The sequence below is a fragment of the Mya arenaria genome, chromosome 2, assembly GCF_026914265.1.
Source record: "Mya arenaria isolate MELC-2E11 chromosome 2, ASM2691426v1".
Classification (NCBI taxonomy): Eukaryota; Metazoa; Mollusca; class Bivalvia; order Myida; family Myidae; genus Mya; species Mya arenaria.
In genome coordinates, this window is record NC_069123.1 from 3,944,210 (window position 1) to 3,969,171 (window position 24,962).

At 36.5% G+C, this 24,962-nt stretch overlaps 3 protein-coding genes across 12 annotated transcripts in view; all 3 read right to left on the bottom strand.

The window, feature by feature from the left end:
- Positions 1–429: 429 nt before the first annotated feature.
- On the bottom strand, positions 430–6,395 carry LOC128246653 (chymotrypsinogen A-like). Its single transcript, XM_052964958.1, has 9 exons — positions 6,332–6,395; positions 5,723–5,775; positions 5,211–5,308; positions 4,763–4,854; positions 4,312–4,497; positions 3,393–3,490; positions 2,516–2,655; positions 1,046–1,103; positions 430–644 (listed from the first exon to the last, which is right to left on the bottom strand). The coding sequence occupies exons 2-9, from the start codon at positions 5,772–5,774 to the stop codon at positions 520–522; spliced, it is 849 nt and encodes a 282-aa protein (XP_052820918.1). The 5' UTR covers position 5,775; positions 6,332–6,395; the 3' UTR covers positions 430–519.
- A 1,848-nt stretch (positions 6,396–8,243) lies between these two features.
- On the bottom strand, positions 8,244–17,865 carry LOC128224187 (vitamin K-dependent protein C-like). Of its 4 annotated transcripts, none has more exons than XM_052933957.1 (9): positions 17,821–17,865; positions 17,548–17,603; positions 16,334–16,425; positions 15,701–15,792; positions 14,433–14,618; positions 10,584–10,681; positions 9,131–9,270; positions 8,692–8,749; positions 8,244–8,432 (listed from the first exon to the last, which is right to left on the bottom strand). In XM_052933957.1, exons 2-9 carry the CDS (start codon positions 17,597–17,599, stop codon positions 8,308–8,310), a joined length of 843 nt encoding a protein of 280 aa, XP_052789917.1. In that variant the 5' UTR covers positions 17,600–17,603; positions 17,821–17,865; the 3' UTR covers positions 8,244–8,307. The 4 variants fall into 4 exon arrangements, with proteins under 4 accessions (XP_052789917.1, XP_052789927.1, XP_052789902.1 ...); XM_052933967.1 differs by having other exon boundaries at positions 17,850–17,858; XM_052933942.1 differs by having other exon boundaries at positions 17,811–17,843.
- A 2,911-nt stretch (positions 17,866–20,776) lies between these two features.
- The window catches only part of LOC128203231 (uncharacterized), a 71,284-nt gene continuing 67,098 nt past the window's right edge, over positions 20,777–24,962 (bottom strand). For all 7 annotated transcript variants that reach the window (XM_052904595.1, XM_052904585.1, XM_052904576.1 and 4 more), the window contains 2 exons: positions 24,436–24,536; positions 20,777–24,123 (listed from right to left, as the gene is read on the bottom strand). In XM_052904595.1, the coding sequence (XP_052760555.1) occupies positions 23,918–24,123; positions 24,436–24,536 (307 nt within the window). In that variant the 3' untranslated portion in view covers positions 20,777–23,917. The remainder of the gene's footprint in view (positions 24,124–24,435; positions 24,537–24,962) is intronic.

The window sequence follows — 24,962 nt, forward strand, 5'->3', positions numbered from 1 at the left end:
TATTCGATAAACGAGCAATGCGGTGAACATGTAAACAAAAATAAATAGATCAAGTAGATCGAGCATGTTCAGTCTGTTTCGGATATCACAAACCATCCAGCTTTAGAACCTATAAAATGGAAAGTAGCCAATAGGCTTAGATAGTATAACCATGGATTCACTGTCATGTGTTGGCAAAAAGAACATAGGCATGTAACACTCAGAAGTCACTTCCGTGTTGATGTAATTTGGTCTAAAACAGAACCTTTGGACTACTTATTACTTTATGGTCTACTGAGATTGTCCCTGTAGACTGCAATTTCTTTTGTTTTATAAAGCGTTGTTCTATTTGCAAGAATCAAGCCTTATATTTGATGATTCAAAAATACAAAAGCTGAAAATAAGTCTGGGGCAGCATATACAGCAGGAAATTATAAATGACCAAAAATGTAACTCAGTGATGGAATTTAATACGTATGAACATAAAATCGCCGCGTTTCATTTTACACCTCACTGTAACGTAACGTGTATGTAACTGCGTTAATATTGGTATGGGTAGCCAGCGTTTTCCATTGTTGTCAGCACCCAGTTCTGGTACACTGTCACGTCTTCGAAAATACCTGGCTCATTGGCGGTTGTACAGTTGCCACCAGATGAGGCCAAACCTTTGTAGTAGAAATAAGTTCAGAAAAGATCGGATTAGTTTCATTGTAAATTTACAAGCCTTTATCAAACAACTATCTATCTCTTAAGCCCTTAAAACGCATCTTGCTTTTGTGGTTTCCTTGTGCAGAACAAAATTGTATATTACAATGTTTATGCTTATAGTTGTACGGGACTTAAATAGTCAAATTCCTTAAATGCACTTGCTACTTAGAGAAGCATGCTGAAGTTTTACTATGTCATAGGTTATATATAAAAAGTTATAAATAACTAAGAAGCATAACCTTAAAATAATAAAAAGGTTAAATGATACATTATTGTAATAATTTGGTTCAAGATGTTGGAAGTACTATACAAAATATTTAAAACAATAAAAAAATAGTTAAATAAAAGTAGCACATACCTTCAACATACCAGGCTCCATTCTGCTTCTTGCAAACGAGAGGGCTTCCAATGTCATCCTGGAAATGATAAGAGGCGATATATTGCAGGTTGTAAACTACAGCAGTGGGTTGATACTACTACAGGGTCTTTCCAAGTAGCCCGAACTTTATCCGAGATTCTTCCACCTTAAATAACGATGCAAACTACAGGGGCTTATCGAGTAGCCCGAACTTTAACCTAGATCCTTCCACCTTAAAAAACGATGCGTACCAATACAGGGGCTTATCCGGTAGCCCGAACTTTAACCGGAATCCTTCCACCTTAAATAACGATGCAAACTACTAATGGGACTTATCCAGTAGCCCGAACTTTAACCGGAATTCTTGCACCTTAAATAACGATACAAACTACTAATGGGACTTATCCAGTAGATCGAACTTTAACCGGAATTCTTCCACCTTAAATAACGATGATGCAAACTACAAAGGCTTATCCAGTAGATCGAACTTTAACCGGAATTCTTCCACCTTAAATAACGATGCAAACTACAAGGGCTTATCCAGTAGCCCGAAATTTAACCGGAATTCTTCTACCTTAAATAACGATGCAAACTTCAAGGGCTTATCCAGTAGCCCGAACTTTAACCGGAATTTTTCCACCTTAAATAACAATGCAAGCTACAAGGGCTTATCCAGTAGCCCGAACTTTAACCGAAGTTTTTTCCACCTTAAATAACGATGCAAACAACAAGGGCTTATCCAGTAGCCCGAAATTTAACCGGAATTCTTCCACCTTAAATAACAATGCAAGCTACAAGGGCTTAACCAGTAGCCCGAACTTTAACCGAAGTTTTTCCACCTTAATTAACGATGCAAACTAAAGGGACTTATCCAGTAGCCCGAACATTAACCGGAATTCTTCCACCTTAAATAACGATGTAAACTACAGGGTCTTATCCAGTAGCCCGAACTTTAACCGGAATTCTACCACCTTAAATAACGATGTTAACTACTACTGGGGCTTATCCAGTAGCCCGCACTTTAATCGGAATGATTCCACCTTAAATATCGATGCAAACTTCTAATGGGACTTATCCAGTAGATCGAACTTTAACCGGAATTCTACCACCTTAAATAACGATGTTAACTACTTCTGGGGCTTATCCAGTAGCCCGCACTTTAATCGGAATGATTCCACCTTAAATATCGATGCAAACTACAGGGTCTTATCCAGTAGCCCGAACTTTAACCAAGATCCTTTTATTTCAATGCAAACTTCATTTTGTTTCGTTTCGTCGGTCTATAATTGGGCATAACATGACATATAGTTGCATTAGAATTATGAGATCTGCTGCTCACCACTGGCTATACACCATTATTTCATCCGGTTCTCATAGCCAGCACGCAACTAAAACCGTTAGCAGGAAGTGGTCCCAGTGGTAGGCAAAGAGTAATCAACCATAAACACACATACACGAGCCAACACTTACCCCACAGAAGTCTTTGTTCTGGTTCTCATAGCCGGCACACAACTCATTGGCGGGCAGGAAGTCGGGCCAGTGGTTAGCGCAGATGGAGTCATCGAGGATCGGGTACATGAGCTGGTTCAGCTGCTCCTCATCACCAGTGTCTGGGTGTAGAATAGTATGATTTTACGCGTTATTATAGATTTAACCTTGATCAATCACTATTGCGATTAAAAAGCATTCCGTTTGGATAACCTTCCGGTTGGTATGGTCTTTGCCAAATGCCTTTCACTTTCTTTCGAAGTGTATCACTTGCAGTAATTTAAAGAAACGACTAGTTCAAAGGCACAACTGGGTGAATCCAAGCTCAGAGAAATAAATTGTTTTAAGAAATATTATTTATTACCATTATATTTCTTCATATTTCACATACCATGCTTTTTGTATATTTTTAATGGTATAACGATGAGCTTGTAATGCTTAAATCAAACTGTTCTTTTCTGTCACTCAGGAAGGGTATCCTCTCCCCGCACATTGAGTAACGTTAATTCAGAGGCCCATCCGATTATAAGCGAGTATATAGAACAGCGGTTTTCATCTTTTTGTAAATGGGGCCAAGCCTTTAAAATTGTGAAAGTAGCGAAAAAACTTATGAACTTATCATAGAACATTTCAAACAAAAAAAAACAAAGCAAAGCCCCCTTTAAAATAAATGTATGGGGCCTAATATTGCCTTAAACAATACTTGTACTATTTGCAGTATTTGTTTAAAAGTAAAAAGAATATGTAAACTTTAGGTAGTTTTGGTGAAAACGTAAACCTTGGGGGGTTTTGAACGAGGCTGAATCTCGCCATATTATCAGTCAATAACAAAAACACTGACGAAGGTTGTTTAACTCACTACGTGTGCTTCCCCATCCGGGCAGATAACACTGATCACCGACCTGGTAACCGTGGCTAGCATCAGGCAGACACACGGGCCTGGTGTAGTCGTTCCATCTACAATACATGGTACAAACAAGCTTTTCAGATGGAGGGGTGTTAACAAAGTTCTAAAAGTGCTAAGTTGTGTTTTGAATATAATAGCACTTAAGAAATATTAAGTTACTTCACAGGTTTTACGCGGTTCGCATCAGGATGTGTTTAGCGCATAATTGTAGCATTATATTTAAAGGTAAACTTCACACTAACTGGCAGCGTATTCCAATACGTTTGTAGCCCGATTTGAGGTTGTGTGTAAGCATATTTATACTCGCACTCGGGCTTTGTCCATTTTGCGACTTTTCCGTTAAGATTGTTAGACCTAGGTTTTTGGAGCGTAGTGCACAGACAGAATGTTTCCCTGGTTAGAGCTTCCCTGGTCCTTTAAGGTGCATCATTGTAAAGCACAATGCGACCCCTGAACTGACAGTCAAGTGTGTTTCCACTATACCACGGATCCGCCACAGCCCAAGTTGATCCTTGTTTACATCGCTTTATGTGTAGTAAGGAAACAGACGGACGGATGGTCGGATGAATCGAAAATCTATCGACAGCGACACACTCGAAGCCACGGTCAATATTTAATTGAATTCGATCATAATAAATGGTGAACTGCATTTCGTTAAGAAGACGTTTAGATGGTGAACGGCATGTCGTAAAGAAGACGTTCACTTGGTGAACGGCATGTCGTAAAAAAGACGTTCAGATGGTTAACGGAATGTCGTTAAGCAGACGTTTAGTTCAAGAAAAGCAAAAAAGGGACAAGTCATTGTACATTAAATTACCTATTTATGCCAGTACCTTGAAATAGATGTGTGAATATTCATTCTTAAACTTACACAATGGGCTCAACAGTGATGATGAGAGCGATGTCATTCTCAAGGCTCGTTGTGTTGTAGCCTGGGTGGAGAATCACGCGACGGATGTGGTACGTCTTCTCGTGCTGGGTGGTCGTGCTAATATTGTGAGAGCCCGTGTAGAGACGCCAGTTGTGGAGGTTCATGTCGAAAATGCTGTAACCCCACCTGTATGGCGAAGACAAGGAATGTATGGATTTTATATTTTTATCTAGCCCCGAAACAATATGGATGGATTTTTCATTTCACAATTATAGCTTATTATTATGATATCATTATTATTATTATTATTATTATTATTATTATTATTATTATTATTATTATTATTATAAACAATATTTCATGTTGAAATTAAGTGACTGTTTGACAGTTACTCCTAAACTATACTCTATTAATAGAGATTGCAGCCTTAGAATGGCAAACACCCGCTTACCCCTCAAAATGCTGAGCGGAAGTCAAAATGACATGAGAGTCAATGATGGTACCGGAACCAGAAATGTAGCCAAGACTGTCAACAATCAGCGTCTGGAGTCACAGACAAAGGTAAATACAATATTTAAACAAGAAAGCCTCGAAGTGGATGGCAACGTTCATCTGTTACTGTTGTTTTCAGTCAAACAAGGTGAATAACTACCCAAATATTAAAACTTAAAAGTTATTGGACTAACTATATATTGGCTTATTTACTCTTGCAACATGTGTACCAAGTTTCAATTCAATAATATGCACAGTGTTTGAGTTATGGTCATAGTTTTGCACGACAACGATTCTAATCCTGTCTAAAATTTATAAAATTGTATACTTTATGCCGACCACATATTTATATTTACCAAATTTAGTCTACAATTTTGCATGTTTCAGCCGATTTCTGATTGTCTTACCATCCATGGCCATGAGCCGGGGGTGGCCGTCTGTCCTCCGACAATCCTCTTGGTTTTCGGCTGAACCGTTTGGACTCCACATGGCACGCTTCCCTGGCCTAAGTAAATTGATGGTACTTCTTGAGCAATATCAATATTGGAACTTGGGAGATTTTTTCGTTTTCATTTGTGATACTTGATAATGTAGTTAAGAAATAAACATGATTTTTACGCGTTATTTTTCTACGGAGTGTATTATTTTTCGAACTATAGTATAAAGTACATCGCGGGTTTACAAAACTAAATTACATATTTCAGGTAGAAAAAAATCTTTCCAAAATCAGAGTTTGTAGTTCAACTTATACACTACCGTAGAGTATTGTTGATTTTAATTGTCGTTGATATGTATTTAGCTGTATAATAAATTCGTAAATACACAGCAACGTTCAAATTGAAATTCAAAACGCGAATTAAATTAAAAGCCAATGTGATTTTAAGGAATGAAAACAACTGACATAAAAGTTAGTCCGTACCTTGTACCGAGGTAGCAGCCACAAACAGCGCTAAACAAAAAAGAAGATTCATTCTGTAAAATAAAAACAAAACATGTTTGTAAAATGTAGGAAAACTCAGGTTTTATAAAAGAATATTTTTCCTAAAAACACCGCGACTATTGTTTGTTGAGTCTTTCAGCATCTTTAATTTGCTTTTACAATGAATGAGGTTTGTCGGTTTTTGCCAGTAGAAAGTTTCATGTTTGTTGGTACTTAGATTTGTCGGTATTTGCCGGTAGAAAGTGTTTAGCTTGTTCGTACTTAATATCAGATTTATCGGTACAAAGTATGCGATTTGTCAGTACAAACTATCACGTTTGCTAATTTATCAAAGAGTCGTCCATTGCCATGTATTCAAAAAGTACCGTAAAATGATTTCGCGATCCCCAATTGACACGTACTCAAACAGGTCACCATATGGTTCAAGACGAGAACAAACCATTGTTGTTAACGAGTCTATACAAAGTACATAAAATAATAAAAAAGAAAGAAACACTTAATTTAAAATTTGAAATTCTAATTTAAATTTACTGTAACGAATACCATAAATGTTTCACCTTTAGAAAGATAAATACAAACATGTCTTACCTGTCAGTATGTAGTTGAAAAATAAAATGTGTCTAAAGCTGGCCACGCGTTATCTACTAGTACAAGATAAGGCGAACGATTCCATTCGATGGCGTCCAAAATGCACCTTTGCGATAACATCATGAACTATTTCGCAACCAATATCCCATTACTGCGTGGCCTGTGGCGTACATAGACGTAACATGACATTGGTGTACAAAGTTTATTTAGTAGGACACGTTTTTTGACAATGAATACGTTCAGTTTCCTGAAGTAATCATAAACTAGAGTATCAAACACAACATTTTGAAAGTAAAGCTACTATATTGTCATTGTTTATTCGTATTCGTATCAATCAAAACATTATCAGGTTCGTTCAGTTCAAGTATTAAAGTGACACTCTTATTCAAAATCAATACATACACATATATAACGAACATCAATTTTGAATAATAAACCTTTTCTTACTAAATAATGCATTTATGGAAAATATTAATTACTGATAACAAGATTGTTACCGTGTATTATAACCGTGTATTTAATAGCAGAAAGCGCAAACAATATTAAATGATTGGTGAATGCTTATAGATTTACTGTGATATTCTATCGTCTCACGAAGTAGATATACCGTGTTTTATGCTCATTTCTTTTTAATTTAACTCGGTATCCTTCATAAGAACCACTGTTTTCGACATTTATTCATCCTTTTTGGAATATTAAATCAACATTTTTAATTGTGGTAAATCTTATTTGGGAGTAAGAGTGCATTTTTAAAAAGATATTTTGGAATAGTTTACATTATCAATGCATGGTTTGCATTATAGTTTGCCTTTGAATACATATATTTACGTTGTTAAGTGGTTTTATTCCGCTCACATATATAATACATTGTGGATTAAAATACGAAATAATCAATTTCACTATGTTATAAATAATTTGATATAATTGTTAAAAGATCTTAATATTATTGAGAGAAAAAGAAAGAAATAGAGGATATTTGTTGAGTCCAGTGTAAGATATACATTATTTCACGAGTTCATGAAAATATTTTTTACAACTCGTGAAAATATAGTTTATCTATAATCACTCGATATTTTCACTTACAGAAATGTGTGTCACGTTCTTTTGGCATTAAGTAAGCACCATAAAGCCTTTGTCCTGTTATAGTTATAATATGAAATAATATGGTCTTCCATAAAGTCTCAAAACATGAAACATGAGTTTATCAACAGCCTTCAGTAATATCAAAATTAAAGATAATTCTTCGTTAGATAGATAAAAGTAATGTGATTTGTTAAAGGTATCTCAAGATTTTTCTTTCGAAACGAAATCAATCAGTTCAATTTAAAAAGCACAAAACACAAAAAACAAGCACGGAGCACAACAAATAAGCATGGCACACAACAACAAGATTAACACACAACACAAATGCATGGAAAACCACATATAAGCACTGTATACACATCAAGACACGCAACAAACAACACACAACTAATATGCACGGCACACAACAGCACAAACAACACACACTTTTACGTGGAGTGTGAGGTCGAGCTCCCATAAACCATTTCAACCACAATGAGTTATATCTTGTTTTTTTTTCTGACCGTACAAAGACCGTTACTCCAACATTTAACCAATTAAGACATTTTAATAGGCGTGTGTTGTCTTGTAGCAGTGTGTCCTCTGTTTGGTGTTTGTTAGGCCTTGCGCCTCTTAATATAATCTTCGTTAAATGTTAGGCTACTAGTCCCCCTGTAGTTTCCATCAATAAATCAAGATCTATGTGCACGACTTTAATCTTACAAACATATGTTAACGTTAGTTAAAACGTACGGGGGGATTTTGAGTGGCCCGATAAGGCAGGTGGCGTTTTAAAGCAGGTGACCGTTCGACCAGGTTTGACTGTTCATCATAAATACTAAAAACCAAATTACGTTTTGCATTTATGTTAGAATAATCAAGCGCATGTACAACACTTTTGAAAATGAGCTTGGTTAATACTGGTAAGGGAAGTTGGCCTGCTCCATGGTTGCCTTTATCCAGTCCTGGTACATGGAGAGGTCCTCGAAAATGCCAGGCTTATCAGCTGTTTTGCAATCACCACCTGATGAAGCAAGACCTGGAACGAAACATTGAGCCGATTGTTCAAAGCTTTGCTAAAGTTAACTGCGTTTTAATACGTTAAAGCAAACTCCCCAATACAACTTTTAGTTCTTACAACTCAGAAATACCAATTTGAAAATTTGATTGTATGTTACATGTGTCAAAAAGATGTCTACTAAGTGTTATTATTGAATATTCGTAATAATTTTTCTATCCCTTCTATTCAGATCTGTTATTCTGCTGATAAAATTGGTTTAGAAAGAAAAACTTTTTACCTTGAACGTACCACGCCCCGTTACTCTTTTTGCACATCAAAGGACTGCCGATGTCATCCTAAAAGTGAAAATATAATCATTGGTAAGCGAAGGCCACTGGCCTTAAATATTCAAAACAAAAACTTGTTATCAACTTGCTCATGCATGTCAGAAATGAAATAAAAATGGCAATATACATTAACACAAGATTTACGTGCATATAAAACTCCTAAATAAGATAATGTTCATCGATGATTTATTCAAAAATTTCTTTTCAATTTTTCATTTGGGTTTGACCCCATTCAAGTTTTGGAACAACGCCGACATCGTCGAAGCCGACGACGAAACGCCGGCTAATGGTTAATGCAATACCATTACTTTTTTCGAGAAAACACATGTCACTTTTTAACCGCGAATTCAAACCATTATTATTTTTTAACTAATTGGAAATATCAAGTACCTGACAGAAGTCCTTGGTCTGATTCTGGTATCCCGCGCAAATCTCAGTCCCAGGGAGGAAGTCGTCCCAGATGCCGCTACACACACTGTCGTCAAGGATGGGGTACATAAGCTGGTTCAGTGTTTCCTCATTGCCAGTGGCTGTTGGCAAGAAAGCATAACATGCCATCTAATTTACCATCATTCAATGATGTTCCATTACCAGTGTATGTTTGCTATGAGAACATAATATGGCAACTAGGTTACTATTAATCAATTTTGTACCATTGCTAGTGAACGTTGGCAAGAGTTCATGGCATTGGAATTTGTTTACCTTCATTCAAAAATGTTCCATTACCAGTGGTCGTGGGCAAAAGAAAATCACATGCCAACTAGTTAACCATCATTCAATTTTCATTCACTGTCAGTGGCCATTGACAGGAGATCATTACATGGCAACTAGTATACCATCATTCAATTTTGTTTCACTGTCAGTGGCCGTTGACAGGATATCATTACATGGCAACTAGTATACCATCATTCAATTTTGTTTCACTGTCAGTGGCCGTTGACAGGATATCATTACATGGCAACTAGTATACCATCATTCAAGTGTATGTCATATCTAGTGACCGTTGACAAGAGTTCATGGCCTGGCAACTAGTTAACCTTCATTCTATTTTGTTTCATTGCCAGTGACCATTTGCAAGAGATCATTACATGGCAACAAGTTTACCATCATTCAATTCTTTTTCACTGTCAAAGGCCGTTGGCAAGAGATCATCACATGGCAACTAGTTTAACATCATTCAATTTTGCTTCACTGCCAGTTGCCGTTGGCAAGAAAACATAACATAGCAACTAGATTATCATCATTCAATTTTGTTTCATTGCAATTGGCCGTTGGCAGGGAAACAAAACATGGTTACCAGTTTACCTTCATTCAAAAATGTGTCAGACTGTAGGTGTTAACCAATAACAAACTAGTCTACTAGTTAAAAATTGTTTCCTACAACTTAACTTGATTAATTATTTTTGACTCAACAACAAGGGTAACGTCGATTTCTTTTATACTCGGTCTCGCTCTTAGCCTCACATTAAACATCATTACGATGGTCAAACCAATGCAACAATGATCTTTTTCATATATAAAAGCCAGTTGTTTATTAAGAAAGATAGACACATTCAGCGCGTGTATTCATTAGAAAAAAAAAAAAGTTTTTGGCGGAGTAAGCTGACGTATTCTTATAAATATCATGCATGATAACGTTGCAAATCTTCTGAAAGGAAATCTGATTGAGCTTCATTTTATTGTAAGATACGTGTTTTGACCATATTCGGGACATCATAATGATGTGATTCGTTGCACGTACTCTGATTTATTGAACTAGCGAAGTACAGAACTTGCAAAAAATAAAAAATAGAATTATCGCTAACTTAAACTAATCTGATATACCCGAAAAGAATTCGCTCACATGATGTGCTGCCCCATCCAGCAAGATAGCACTGTTCTCCTACAGTGTAGGATGTAGTCGGGTCGGGCAGACATAAAGGCCGAGTGTTGTCATTCCACCTATAAAAAAACACGGTGTTAAAGCAAATAGCCGTGTATTTATATACGAATTTGGTCAGAAGCTAACACTTACAAAGATCATCTTATTCAAAATGAAATATTCTTCAACACAAAAAAGTTGTGTTTATTATCTGGTTGTCTTTTAATTGTTTCATAAACAAAACGTTCGCTTGAAAAAAAATATGTATTTATAAACGATAATGCTTTGGATAGTTAGAGCAAAAATATGTTTTTTTGTTATAACAAATAAAAAAGTGAGTATTGCATTGTGTACTTTACTCGATGTAAAAAAGAATTGAATAAGCAACACATTAGTTATCAAAACGCACTTGGTATACTAGCGTTACACTTGCACAATTGGACAGTGCAATCAAGAACTCACCATAACTCGCTGGTGCAATCAAAATAGGAATATGGCGTTAGATCACAAGTATGTTTACGTATCAGACACAAAATTTAATCACAAGAAAACATAACATTAACAGGGCTGTCAAAATTGATACATAACCCTTCATAGAGTTATTCGGCTACAAACAACCAATTAACAGACTTCCACATGCTATGATTTTTCAAATATTTGACACTGGAAACATTTTTTTATAAAACATAAGTACTTGAACAAAAACACTCTTTTCTCTGTATTAACCGTATAAACACGTTAAGTTATTGGGAACGATAGTCAAGTGTAGTCTTTCAACCTTCTGTCATCAACGATACAAGAGAAACTTCAGTGACAACTTAAAATAACAAGTGGGTTGAATCCAAGTACATCAAAAAAATAATAACGGGCTGGCGCCATTAAATTGATGAGGGTATATATGTAAATATTGCATACAAATTATGTTCACGCGTCTATCTAAACTTTTACTCTACAAACCGTTTTGATGGCATGCGTATCATTATTTCCAAGAGCATTATGTTGACTTAACGTGTACAAGTTAGGGCATACACGGACTGGAGTAACTACACGCGTAAGGGCATGATGAAACGTTACAGTTGGCTTCGCATATATGATTAATGGCATGGTATATACACGCGCTTACTGGCACGGGCATAATGAATCGTTACAGTTGGCTTCGCATATATAATTAATGGCATGGCATATACACGCGCTTACTGGCAAGGGCATAATGAAACGTTACAGTTGGCTTCGCATATATGATTAATGGCATGGCATATACACGCGCTTACTGGCAAGGGCATAATGAAACGTTACAGTTGGCTTCGCATATATGATTAATGGCATGGCATATACACGCGCTTACTGGCACGGGCATAATGAATCGTTACAGTTGGCTTCGCATATATAATTAATGGCATGGCATATACACGCGCTTACTGGCAAGGGCATAATGAAACGTTACAGTTGGCTTCGCATATATGATTAATGGCATGGCATATACACGCGCTTACTGGCAAGGGCATAATGAAACGTTACAGTTGGCTTCGCATATATGATTAATGGCATGGCATATACACGCGCTTACTGGCAAGGGCATAATGAAACGTTACAGTTGGCTTCGCATATATGATTAATGGCATGGCATATACACGCGCTTACTGGCAAGGGCATAAAGAAACGTTACAGTTGGCTTCGCATATATAATTAATGGCATGGCATATACACGCGCTTACTGGCAAGGGCATAATGAATCGTTACAGTTGGCTTCGCATATATGATTAATGGCATGGCATATACACGCGCTTACTGGCAAGGGCATAATGAAACGTTACAGTTGGCTTCGCATATATGATTAATGGCATGGCATATACACGCGCTTACTGGCAAGGGCATAATGAAACGTTACAGTTGGCTTCGCATATATGATTAATAAAATGGCATATACACGCGCTTACTGGCACGGGCATAATGAATCGTTACAGTTGGCTTCGCATATATGATTAATGGCATGGCATATACACGCGCTTACTGGCAAGGGCATAATGAAACGGAACGGTTGGCGTCGCATATATAATTAATGGCATGGCATATACACGCGCTTACTGGCAAGGGCATAATGAAACGTTACAGTTGGCTTCGCATATATGATTAATGGCATGGCATATACACGCGCTTACTGGCAAGGGCATAATGAAACGTTACAGTTGGCTTCGCATATATGATTAATGGCATGGCATATACACGCGCTTACTGGCACGGGCATAATGAATCGTTACAGTTGGCTTCGCATATATAATTAATGGCATGGCATATACACGCGCTTACTGGCAAGGGCATAATGAAACGTTACAGTTGGCTTCGCATATATGATTAATGGCATGGCATATACACGCGCTTACTGGCACGGGCATAATGAATCGTTACAGTTGGCTTCGCATATATAATTAATGGCATGGCATATACACGCGCTTACTGGCAAGGGCATAATGAAACGTTACAGTTGGCTTCGCATATATAATTAATGGCATGGCATATACACGCGCTTACTGGCAAGGGCATAATGAAACGTTACAGTTGGCTTCGCATATATGATTAATAAAATGGCATATACACGCGCTTACTGGCACGGGCATAATGAATCGTTACAGTTGGCTTCGCATATATGATTAATGGCATGGCATATACACGCGCTTACTGGCAAGGGCATAATGAAACGTTACAGTTGGCTTCGCATATATAATTAATGGCATGGCATATACACGCGCTTACTGGCAAGGGCATAATGAAACGTTACAGTTGGCTTCGCATATATAATTAATGGCATGGCATATACACGCGCTTACTGGCACGGGCATAATGAAACGTTACAGTTGGCTTCGCATATATGATTAATGGCATGGCATATACACGCGCTTACTGGCAAGGGCATAATGAAACGTTACAGTTGGCTTCGCATATATAATTAATGGCATGGCATATACACGCGCTTACTGGCAAGGGCATAATGAAACGTTACAGTTGGCTTCGCATATATGATTAATGGCATGGCATATACACGCGCTTACTGGCAAGGGCATAATGAAACGTTACAGTTGGCTTCGCATATATGATTAATAAAATGGCATATACACGCGCTTACTGGCACGGGCATAATGAATCGTTACAGTTGGCTTCGCATATATAATTAATGGCATGGCATATACACGCGCTTACTGGCACGGGCATAATGAATCGTTACAGTTGGCTTCGCATATATAATTAATGGCATGGCATATACACGCGCTTACTGGCACGGGCATAATGAATCGTTACAGTTGGCTTCGCATATATGATTAATGGCATGGCATATACACGCGCTTACTGGCAAGGGCATAATGAAACGGAACGGTTGGCGTCGTGCGTGTAAGTTAGGGCATACACGGACTGCAATAGCTACACGCGTAATAGCAAGGGTATGATAAACCATACCGGTTAACTTCGCGTGTTTAAGTAAGGGTAAACACGGACAGGAATAGCTACATGCCTACTATTATTAGTTAGGGCATTATTTAAATGCGGATTAACTACTAACTAGGGACAATACACTTACTGGACTTGCGCCACAAATAAATTATTAAGGGAATAAACGGTGACGCGTTTGCCCAATGCGTATAAGTACGGACACAAAATGTAATTGATTTCCTTTGGTTTTATAAATTCATTCTGGCATACTATACTTACTGATCGTCTACCGACGTATTGGAAGCACATACTAATGTTTTTACTTATTTGGTCGGCACCTGCGTGAACGTAAAACATGGGTAACGTATTTGGGCTCTTTTAAAATAAGTATGCACATTGCATACTTACTGGATTGGATCATTCAGGATGATGAGAGCGACGTCGTTCTCGAGACTAGATACGTTATATCCAGGGTGTAGAACCACCCGACGAATGTGGTAGTATTTCTCATTTGGGTCCGTGGCCGATATATTGTATTCGCCGGCATACACACGCCACAAGTTCAGTTTTAGGTCAAAGACATTGTAATTGGTTCTGTAAATGTAATAGAAAATTCATGGTATAAAATAATTATACAACAATGTTTATAGTACTCAAGGATATAAGTGGCATAATCACATTGAATTAAGCCTTTGACATTCAGGGCGCTTTTATTGCAAATATTTCAAATGAAGGGGCGAAATCCAAAACTATTGATTTTGGCATTAAAATAATCATGCTTAATCGTTATGAGCTACCAAATACACTGACGGTTTAGATTCATGCCTCCGAAATGGGATCGCCGGAAAAAAATCACAACTATTCATTAAGAAGAGCTCTGACAATCCAAAAATCCGTAATGCAGATTTAATTATCGCCAAATTTCCAATTATTAACGAAAACCGTGATCGCCAAATTTCCATTCATTCAAAAATTGGTTAATTAAATGAGTACTAGTGAGAAACTCACGCATGCGCATATGCCAATATAAAGGCATTTATGCGGCATTTCGCACTTTTAACGCGTTTTAGTTGATACGAGACTTGTTTCAGTTTTGGTTTCAAGGGTTTCGGCGGTATGGAAACCTGTTTTGAAAGTTTTGCTTGAAGTAACAATTATTAAATGCTTGGTTTTCGGCACAGCTTCAACAACATAATGGAACTTCTGCACGTAGCTTTATATCATAATTTCTTCAAAACAATGAAACCGCAGATGATCGTTTGCCTGTTTTAACTCAACGGTGTAACAACACACGTATAAGATAACTGTCCGCCATGTTTTTGTTCTTTTTCAAAGTATGCTAGTTTTTCGATGGAACGAACCGACGAAACAACCTCCGGAGGGGGTTTCGATAGTTTCCAAAACCGGTTATCGTTAAACAAACGATAAAACTGGTTTTCATTTTATTGCGAACAGTCACAACAAAAACACAGGTCGTAAAATCACTATAAAACCAAAACTAGTTTATATTAAGCCAACAAAAAACGCCCTAAGCTGCGCCGAACTGCCGACTTTATTGCTTAGAATACCAAAGGTAAACACTATTACTCATACAAATGTCTCAAACATAGTTCAATACATGACAAGTACATACATGTTGTGTGCAGAAGGCGTTATGATAGCAATATAAACATTACCCTTCAAAATGCTGGGCGGAAGTAACGACCACGTGCTGATCAACAACTACACCGGAACCGGAAATAAACCCAAGACTGTCCGAAATTAGCACCTGAAAATGTTGGAATGGTCTTTATTTATTTAAAAAGGAGTTAACAAAAAACAAAAAACAAATTTGATTCCAGGGTCCCGATCTTCTCCATTGTTTTTCACTCGGCCTTTACTTTTTACATAGCAGCAGAAATATTTGTGGCCTTTTTATTCGTTTTTGGATTAACTTGTTTGGTAGTTTCCTACAAGGGAAAGACGCGTAATTGTACCCAGACCGAACTGCGTCGGTTTTCAGCGAGAAAATGATATAAGACACAATCAAGTATTGTACACAATATATACACTTATGCACCTATCGATGATACACCCAGCCGATGAGAGGGGCACACAGGAAAATTAAGAACACTGCTGTTTTCCTACTGGCCGGTATTTGGCATGCCCGTTGAAACTGCCAGCCGGGAAATATGGCAGGAGTTGTTACGTCCCCGTACCAGAAATGGGATTTAATGAACAACGCTACAAGAATGTCCAAAATTCCTAGGTGTCCCCAACTGCCATCCTATCCCCCGATTCGACAAAACATTGATAGATGCATTACTCACGACCCATGGCCAAGAGCCAGGTGTCGCCACTTGTCCTCCCACAATCCTATTGGTGACCGGCTGGACCATCTGTACCCCACATGGCACTTGTGCTGTAAGTTAACAGAATTATAACATGTATTGTAGTTATATAAAGATTGCAGTGACGTGAGTAGCTTTACTTAACAAAAATGTTTACAAATTTAATAATTTTTCGGAGTTTGCAAACTGATGAAGTTTAACTCAATACATTATATTCTGGGTATTCCATTACTTCGTTCAAATTTGGCAACAGTAGGAATATCTTAAAATGTGTACGGCCATGAAGGCTGAATAATCGATGTAAAATAGAAACTGTTTTGTCATTTGCCGCGGTTGTTGTCACGTACACGTACTTTCCGATACACGTAGAACTATCGGTCATTTTTCGTGATTGTTTTTACGTACACGTTTTTTCCGATACACGTAAACCTATCGGTCACTTTTTCGCGACTGTTTTCACGTACACGTACTTTCCGATACAGTAAAACTATCGGTCATTTTTCGCGATAGTTTTCACATACACGTACTTTCCGATATACGTAGAACTATCGGTCATTTTGAGCAATTGTTTTCATGTACGCTTACTTTCCGATACACGTAGAACAATCGGCTTTTTCCGCGATTGTTTTCACGTATTTGAACTTTCCGATACGCGAAATACTTTCGGTTATGTGTAGCGATTGCGTTCATATACACGTACTTTCTGGTACACATAAACTTTCTGATACAAGTACACGCAATGTGACATGACATGAACCCAAACTGGATAGCACACATTCGCCCCAACACAAAGTTAGTACGGTGAAATGTTGACTCTCAACAATAGAACATTCCACGAAATCGGATTTTTTTTTATACAATTTGTATTAAAAACAATATGTGTGCATTACAAATGTTCGTATTGGTGTTGGTATTGGTTATGGCAAACACCGGCAATGTGAGATAACGCGGTTTACCTTTATTGTGTACGTTAAAGTAATGATTCGGAACGAGTACACATGTGCTAAAAACTTGCATCAGTTTTGACGTTTTTGTAGACGCAATTCATGTGAATTGATTTATATATACGTTTTTTAAATAAACATTAAAGACTGTACATGCTAGCCAATTTCGAACCTTCATATTACGTGTACGCTTAAGCCTTATCATTGTTGAAATAATTTGATAAGCATGTTCAAAGTCTGACTACTTACGCGCTGCCTGGATACCGACCAATACCAAAAATATTCCCAGTACTTGATGCATTATTCTGAAAACAGAAGAAAACAACACTTACAACCATCCCAAATTGAGAGTCAACGCGTTCCAATACAATATAGATTATCTTTACATAAGAACAAATATATTCATTAAGCAAACTTCTAAATAAAGCATATTAATCACATGCCTGAAATTGCTTTACGTAAATTTAACAGTTGTCCTTATCTTGCCAAACAATGTAACAAAATTAGCTTACACTAGCTTACACATTCAAACTTAGATAACACTGGCAAACCTGCAAAGAGTGCTTGTCTGATATCAGAACAGGTGTGGCCAGGTTCGTTCTTATCACGAGCACAATGTACTAAGTTGAGCCAAAAGACTAGCGTTACATGTTAAAAGCATCTTATTTTCATTCTCCAGGTCACATAGTGCAAAGAAGTGTCTACAATAATCGAGGGTCTCAATGCAAAATAAATGTATCTCACTTTAATTGAATATGCATTTACGTCCCTCTTTCATGGACACAGTACCTACACTCATGCGCACAATGGTCAGAAATTGGCTCATGGAGAGCAATATTTGATAAGCATATAGAGATATGATTTTCTACCTTCTGTGACCTGTGCGTAGGAGTGAGTTGTGTTTTGAACTTATGCCGTCTACAACCGTAGATCTTGCATCATTATTTCGCAGAAAAGTCATTCGACTTACTTCTGTTTTCTCTATAGAACATCACGGCTAGCGAATAATGTGCATTAAAAGGGTGGGTCCTGGATTTTAAGTAAGAAGGGGCTCGACTAAGGAGCGCCTCTAACGATAAAAATATGGCTGTTAGAAATGGTGCGCTTGGAGCGCCCCCTCCACTCTCCCCGACTCGAATCGTTAAACGATATTGAGCAAGCGATGGCATATTTTTTGTATCTGTATTGTTCTGAAACCAAATGTTTGTTAAGAAAAAGGACTTTTGCTTAACTATCTGATTTTTTATGTAAAAAAATGTGCAGATAAAAAACTTGTCTAATTTTGTGTTTCTTTACACTGTATTTATTTATTTAAAGTTTTTGCACAATTCCTCAAATGTTTTCTTTGAATGGAATATACAGTACACATAATCGTATTTTACTATTTAAGTCAACAAAAAACTTTGGGGATTCAGCGCACAATTGAATTTTGAACTCTATTTGTAAAAGCTAACATGTTAGTTCTCGTTCATTTTATGTCTCCCCTTATGAAAGCATTATATATTTGTTGTTTTAGGTGAATCATTTTGGTAACGAAATATTGAGCAAGTATAATAACAATATTGCCAATATCAGTGAGAGACCACCATGTGGCGCGTGATATATTCTTATGAAACAAGCAAATTCGGTGATATCCCCTGCCAGAATATGAAGAGTAGATGGAATGAAAATCAAATGTTTGTGAAATATTCCAAACGAAGCATGCTGATGATGCACTACAAATGCAGAGTGATGGACTTCGGATATGAGATATTAGTCTGTTTGCAATTATTTGAAATAAAAGTAAAAAAGTATAAAGTGTAGCACTGAGATTTTACCTAGTATGTATAACCTTGTTTTTGACCCCTCGTTAGTCACCTCGTAATCATAAATTTTATCAAGGCAAATATTCTGATTAACTTAAATCAAAATTGGAGATGTATCACAAAAATAAAGCCTTTTGTGATAACATGTACTTTTCTAAGATTTGACAAAGTGACCTAGTTTTTGACCCATGTTACCTAGTTTCAAAAGTATCACCGATTACATCGAGGCAAATATTCTGATCAAGTTTCATCAATATTGGAGCGTATATAATGCCTGTTTGTTTGAGATTTTTCTAATGTTTAACCTAGGTTGTTCTACCCTTTTTGACCACACGATTACATCAAGGGGAACACTCTGACCACAATTTTAACAATGTCTGATCAATGAATACAATTATTTGGTTCAAAACAGGAGTTTGCTCAAAGATTAGACCTAGTGACCTACTCTCTGGACACAAGTGACCCAGTTTCAAACTATTCAATGATTAAATCAATGAAACATTATGATTAAGAGATTCATAACAATTGGGCCATATTGTCTGTAGTGTCCTAAAGATTTTCTTTTAAAAAATGAACTAGTGACCAAGCTTTAGAATATTTTGTCCAAGTTTGAATATAATCTGGCCAATCTTAACCATGGTATGGTTCCAGATAAAAACCTTAGATTTGACCTAATTTTTGATTACATGTGACCCTGTTTCAATTTGTGTTCATCAAGGGAAAACATTCTGATTAAGTTTGGTGAATTTTGACCAAATAAAATGCCTCTTATGCGTTCCAAAGAGTTTCTGGCGTTGACCCTGTGACCTATTTTTGACCCCATGTGATCCACTTTCACAAACAGTTGAGACTTGACCAAGGGGAACATTCTGACCAAATTGGAACACAATCTGAACAATCCCTACGAAGATATGGGCCTGATGGTATGGTTTCAGACCAAAAAAATCAATGATTTGACCTAGTGACCTCATTTTAAATAATGCGTGACCCAGTTTTCAGTATGTCCAGGAAATCATCAAAGGAAAATGTTTCATGAGTATTGAACCAAATATGATATCTCTAATATCGCTTACAGATTTTCTAAGAATTGACTTAATCATCTAGTTTTTTAACCCATGTGACCCACTTTAAAAAGCGGTCAAGATTTTACAAAGAGGAAAATTCTGACCAAGATTGAACAGTACCGTATCTGACCAGTCACTACGAAGATATGGTAATTAAAGTGTAACTTACTTAAGGACAGATGGACGGTAGGGCAGTCGGACGATCAACGCAAAAAAATATCTCCCTCACGAAATGTCTGGTAGGGCGGTGTATAATAAACCTGTACATTTATGAATCTACGTGTTATTACTTTTGAATAGTGTTCTTTGTATTGAGTCTGCATTGCTTAGTGTACAGTTCTTAAATAACAATACAAATTACTTGCACAGTATTGTAATTGTCACTATTCATTATTATAAATAATCGCGAAGACTTATTAATATCATCACCTTTGGTTAAAATAAAAGAGTCAAGTTCATTTGCAGCAGACCTGATAAATTGTGTTATTCAAAAATGATGCCATCATGCTATGCAGCATGTACCGCCAGGAAATATTCGGCGATTTTCCATTTGGTTAACAATGATAAGTGCTCACCCACAGACTAAACAATACGTTCAGAAAACAAACGTTTAATTTGTAAGTTTATTATATATAATAAATATGTCTGAATTTAAAAACAAATGTTTATATAAAACACAAATATGTTATCAGTAAATAGCATAAAAATATGCATAAGAACGGAACGCTAACACTGTCTGTTGTCCAAAAAGGGACATAGCTCAATAATAATAATAAAAATATTAAGTACAGTCAAACCCCGTTGGTTCGAACTCGCTTGATTAGAATTTCTCGTTAACAGGAACTCGATGTAAAGGACCGATTTCTTTATACGGAATGCAAACATTCCTGCTTTGCTCAAATTTTCCATGGCTTAAGGTATTTTCGCCTTTTCGCTGGGAGTTTGAGCCAGCAGGGTTTCAGCTGTAATGGGCCTTGCTAAAAATGTGCACATTGCCTTTGACACAATTTGTAATAAAAGTTTCATTTCACTATCTCAGTGATTGAAATTAGCACAACCCCGCAAGCTCTCTTCTGGTAAAATGACAACTGGGCTTGCTCAAATTCTGGATTTCATATTGCAAGGCTTTTTAATGATTTTGATGCTTTGGACCAATGTAAGGATTTGGGCTTGTTCATCCATTTTTAATTTCAAATGACTGCTCTCTTGAACGGCGTTGAGTTATGGCCAAGATTGAAGTGTTTGGTCACTGCTGACAAAGAATCACTGCCACCATGCACATCTCGTTACCATATATAAGGCCTAAAAAATATGTCCGTTTCGGGTAACCCGACCCTACCTATAAAAATGCGCCGACCCTAACTATTTTTTTTTCTGTTTCTGAGCAAAAAAAATATTCGTTAGCGAATAGAGTTACGAAGGGCGGATAAATGCAGATTTTAATCAGAATTATTGTTTATATGATAAAACAAAGTCAGGCAATGACAGTAATGTAGGAAAGACTGCCATGTGTAAGAAAACACTCGAAACTTACGACAGATTTTGATTTTTTTTTTTTTAAATCCCTACCTACCCTACCTAGAAATTAAGGGGAAAAAATTGGCCTAATATGTAGACTGTCTTTATCTTTTTATAATTTGAAAAACCTATCCAAAATGAGAGGGGAGGAAAAAAAACATTTATTTCTTTATATAAAGTATATGTATTATATATAGCTAAAATCCAGCTTTGCTCTATCATGGTGGCAGTTATCTATTCTGCTTGTCAGGGGAGATCACTGCGCAGGAAATTGGTACCGAGGACAAAGACACCAAAGCTATGACAATACCGTGACTTTTTTTCAAAAGACAAACGATATATAAAAAATATATAAATGCAAATAAGCTAAACTTCACTGAAAATAAAATACCATAAAACTACAAAAATATGGATAACAAGCAAATTCGTTGAATTGATATCCCCCGCCTGGTTAGGCAAAGTTCATGGATTGGAAATGAAAAGTAGGTGGAATAATCCTATATTAACATGTCATATGGCTGCAAAGAAATGGACCGTTATTAAGTTTGGATGTAAGTTTGAGTTTGTTTGGAATTATTTGAAGGTTTGACCTAGTGACCTTATTTTCGATCATATGTCATCCAGTTTTATATGCGTCCAAGAATTCATCAAGCAAAACATTTTGATTAAGTTTTATGAATATTTGACCATGTATAATGCCTCTAGTTTGTGTCCTAAGATTTTTTCTAAGGTTTGACCTAGTGACCTAGTTTTTAACCCTATGTGACCCACTTTTACAAGTGGTCGAGATATGATCAAGGGGAACATTCTGACCAAGTTTGAACATTGTTTTATCAATGCCTACCAAAATATGGTTCTGGACGGACGGACAGAATGACAGACAACGCCAAAACAATATCCTCATCCCGAAACCTTCGATTCGGCGGGGGATAACAAGCAGATTGTACAAATATGCTGAGGCAGTAAGTCTGGATAAAAAATTATTATACTTTTCAACCTTTTGCTGGACTGTTTATTTCAATACTAAAATACTGGTCACCATTTTAGCAAATTACATGATGTAAAAAATCTGGTGTAGGTTAATACATATATATAAACCATGGATTTCAATTATATAAGGAGTCAACAAGATCATAATTATCAAGTATGAAGTGAATTATTTTTTCAAGCATTATAAATAACTTCACTGTGATAAACCGTTTCTGGTTTATTGAAATTTCTATTTGTTAGATTTGTCGTATGTGTCTTCGAACACAGATTTTCAATTTAACAAATTTACTGGTACATTTATAAAGAAATTCAAATTTCATTTTAAAATTAATGAAACATAAAAAAAACAAGTTTGTTGATCAGTTTACAATCTGTTTCTTTACACAAGAGGGCAAGTTGTTGGTCCAAAAATGCAAATGGTTGACTGTATTGGAAATTGGCCCCTTAGAAATTCCAAGTGTCTTATTATAGATACACAGGAGGGTAACATTAATAATATCACCTGGTGAAAAGCGTTTTGTCAACGTAACAGATTGGATTGATTAATGTCGTGTATATGATAATTTAGCATGGGCAGGTCACGTGAGGTATATCGACAACTTATAATTTACACACTATCTTTAATTTCTGCTTAACTAGAATTGAGGATTTTTGCCTGAACTCAATCGGAGATAATCCGTGATCTCCATTAGTTTCCTTCAGCTCTGTTCTGGTTTAATTAGATGTGATCTTAATATGGAATGTAACTTCAGAACAGGGCGAACTGCCTCTCATTGAATGATTGCATGGTGATACCAATGTGCTGTTATTGGTGTAAGAACTAAATATAATACTCAGAGTAAACACCGACACCAAAACAAGGTCAGTAACAAACAATCCATTAACACAAACAAGGTTCATGACAAACATCTAACAACACAAACAAGAAACTGTAAACATTCACGACACAACAAATGGATTCTAAAACCTGTCTGGTACTGTTTCAGTTGTTTGATCAACACATTCGCCAACTATTTCAGCCACAAGCTTTAATGAACTTGTTAAAAATGCGTATTTTGTCAAAGTGAACATGATTAGCAAGTTTCATGTTAATCATATTACATGACAGTTTTTGAGATAACAACCCACATGGTTAAATTTTTTGCTCAACACTTGACACTGCCTTAACCATAACTATGATACAAAATCCCTTAAAAATCCAGCAAGCTAAAAAAACTCATACAACACACTGTAACAAATATACTAGCTTATAATGGACAGAGCTTGCTGAATATTGGTCTGCATGTCTGTCACATCTTGAATCAGGTAGGAACAATTACTCTTCACAACCTCTGGGTCAAGCTCTGATTCTGTGAGCCACAAGATGCGGCGCTGCGCTGAATTAATGCATGACTTGAACTTGTCAACCAATTCCTCTCTGTTGGCTATGTCAGGCAAGGACAACTCCTCTGAAACAGTGAATGATTTTTTGGTTGAGTATTCGAACACAAATTTTAACATCCTCCCAGTCAGTACCGAAGCACTATAAAAACCTGGTGTTTAAAATACATGTAGATGAATTATAACAATGACTGTCATAATGTTTGTAAGTAATGTTTATGTCATAACATGAATATGAAAATCACGCTAAGTTTGAATCAACAATTAAAATTTCATGAAACAATGTATAAACGGATATAAGAAATTCATAAATTTTGAAAAGAACTGACTTGTCATTCCCATAAAAAAAACTGCAAGGACCAATTACAAAACCAACATACCGAAATATTGGCCCTTTTCAAGAAGTTTTTCTTTATCTCGTTGTGATCTTGTTACTGCATCACTGGAGAACTCAATATCAAACCCTGCACCATACTGTGTCCTGAAGAGAGGTATTAACAACAAATATGTATCAGGGGGCCGTTAAAGTCAAGATCTTGGTCGATTTTATTCGTGAATAGAAATCATCTCAGTGCTTTTGCTACATATTTGTGTGCATTGTCAGCGACTCTAAATATAGAGGTGAACCTCTAAATTACATAGAGATACATGTACACCTCTATTTTGGCTCTTATGTTGGCTTTACGCCTTTTATGACCCTAATGTTAAGTCATAGTCTACTGATAAAGATATTAAATAAAGAACTGGTGCTGTTTTAAAATTATCTTAGTAAATTCAACTATGAAATAAATTTACCTATACATTGAACAGAAAACGACCGAGGTAAAGATAAGAAATGGTCATTTATTTATATTAACAGTGTATAATTGTTGAAATTAACATGAATACCAAACTTGCACACTTTCGT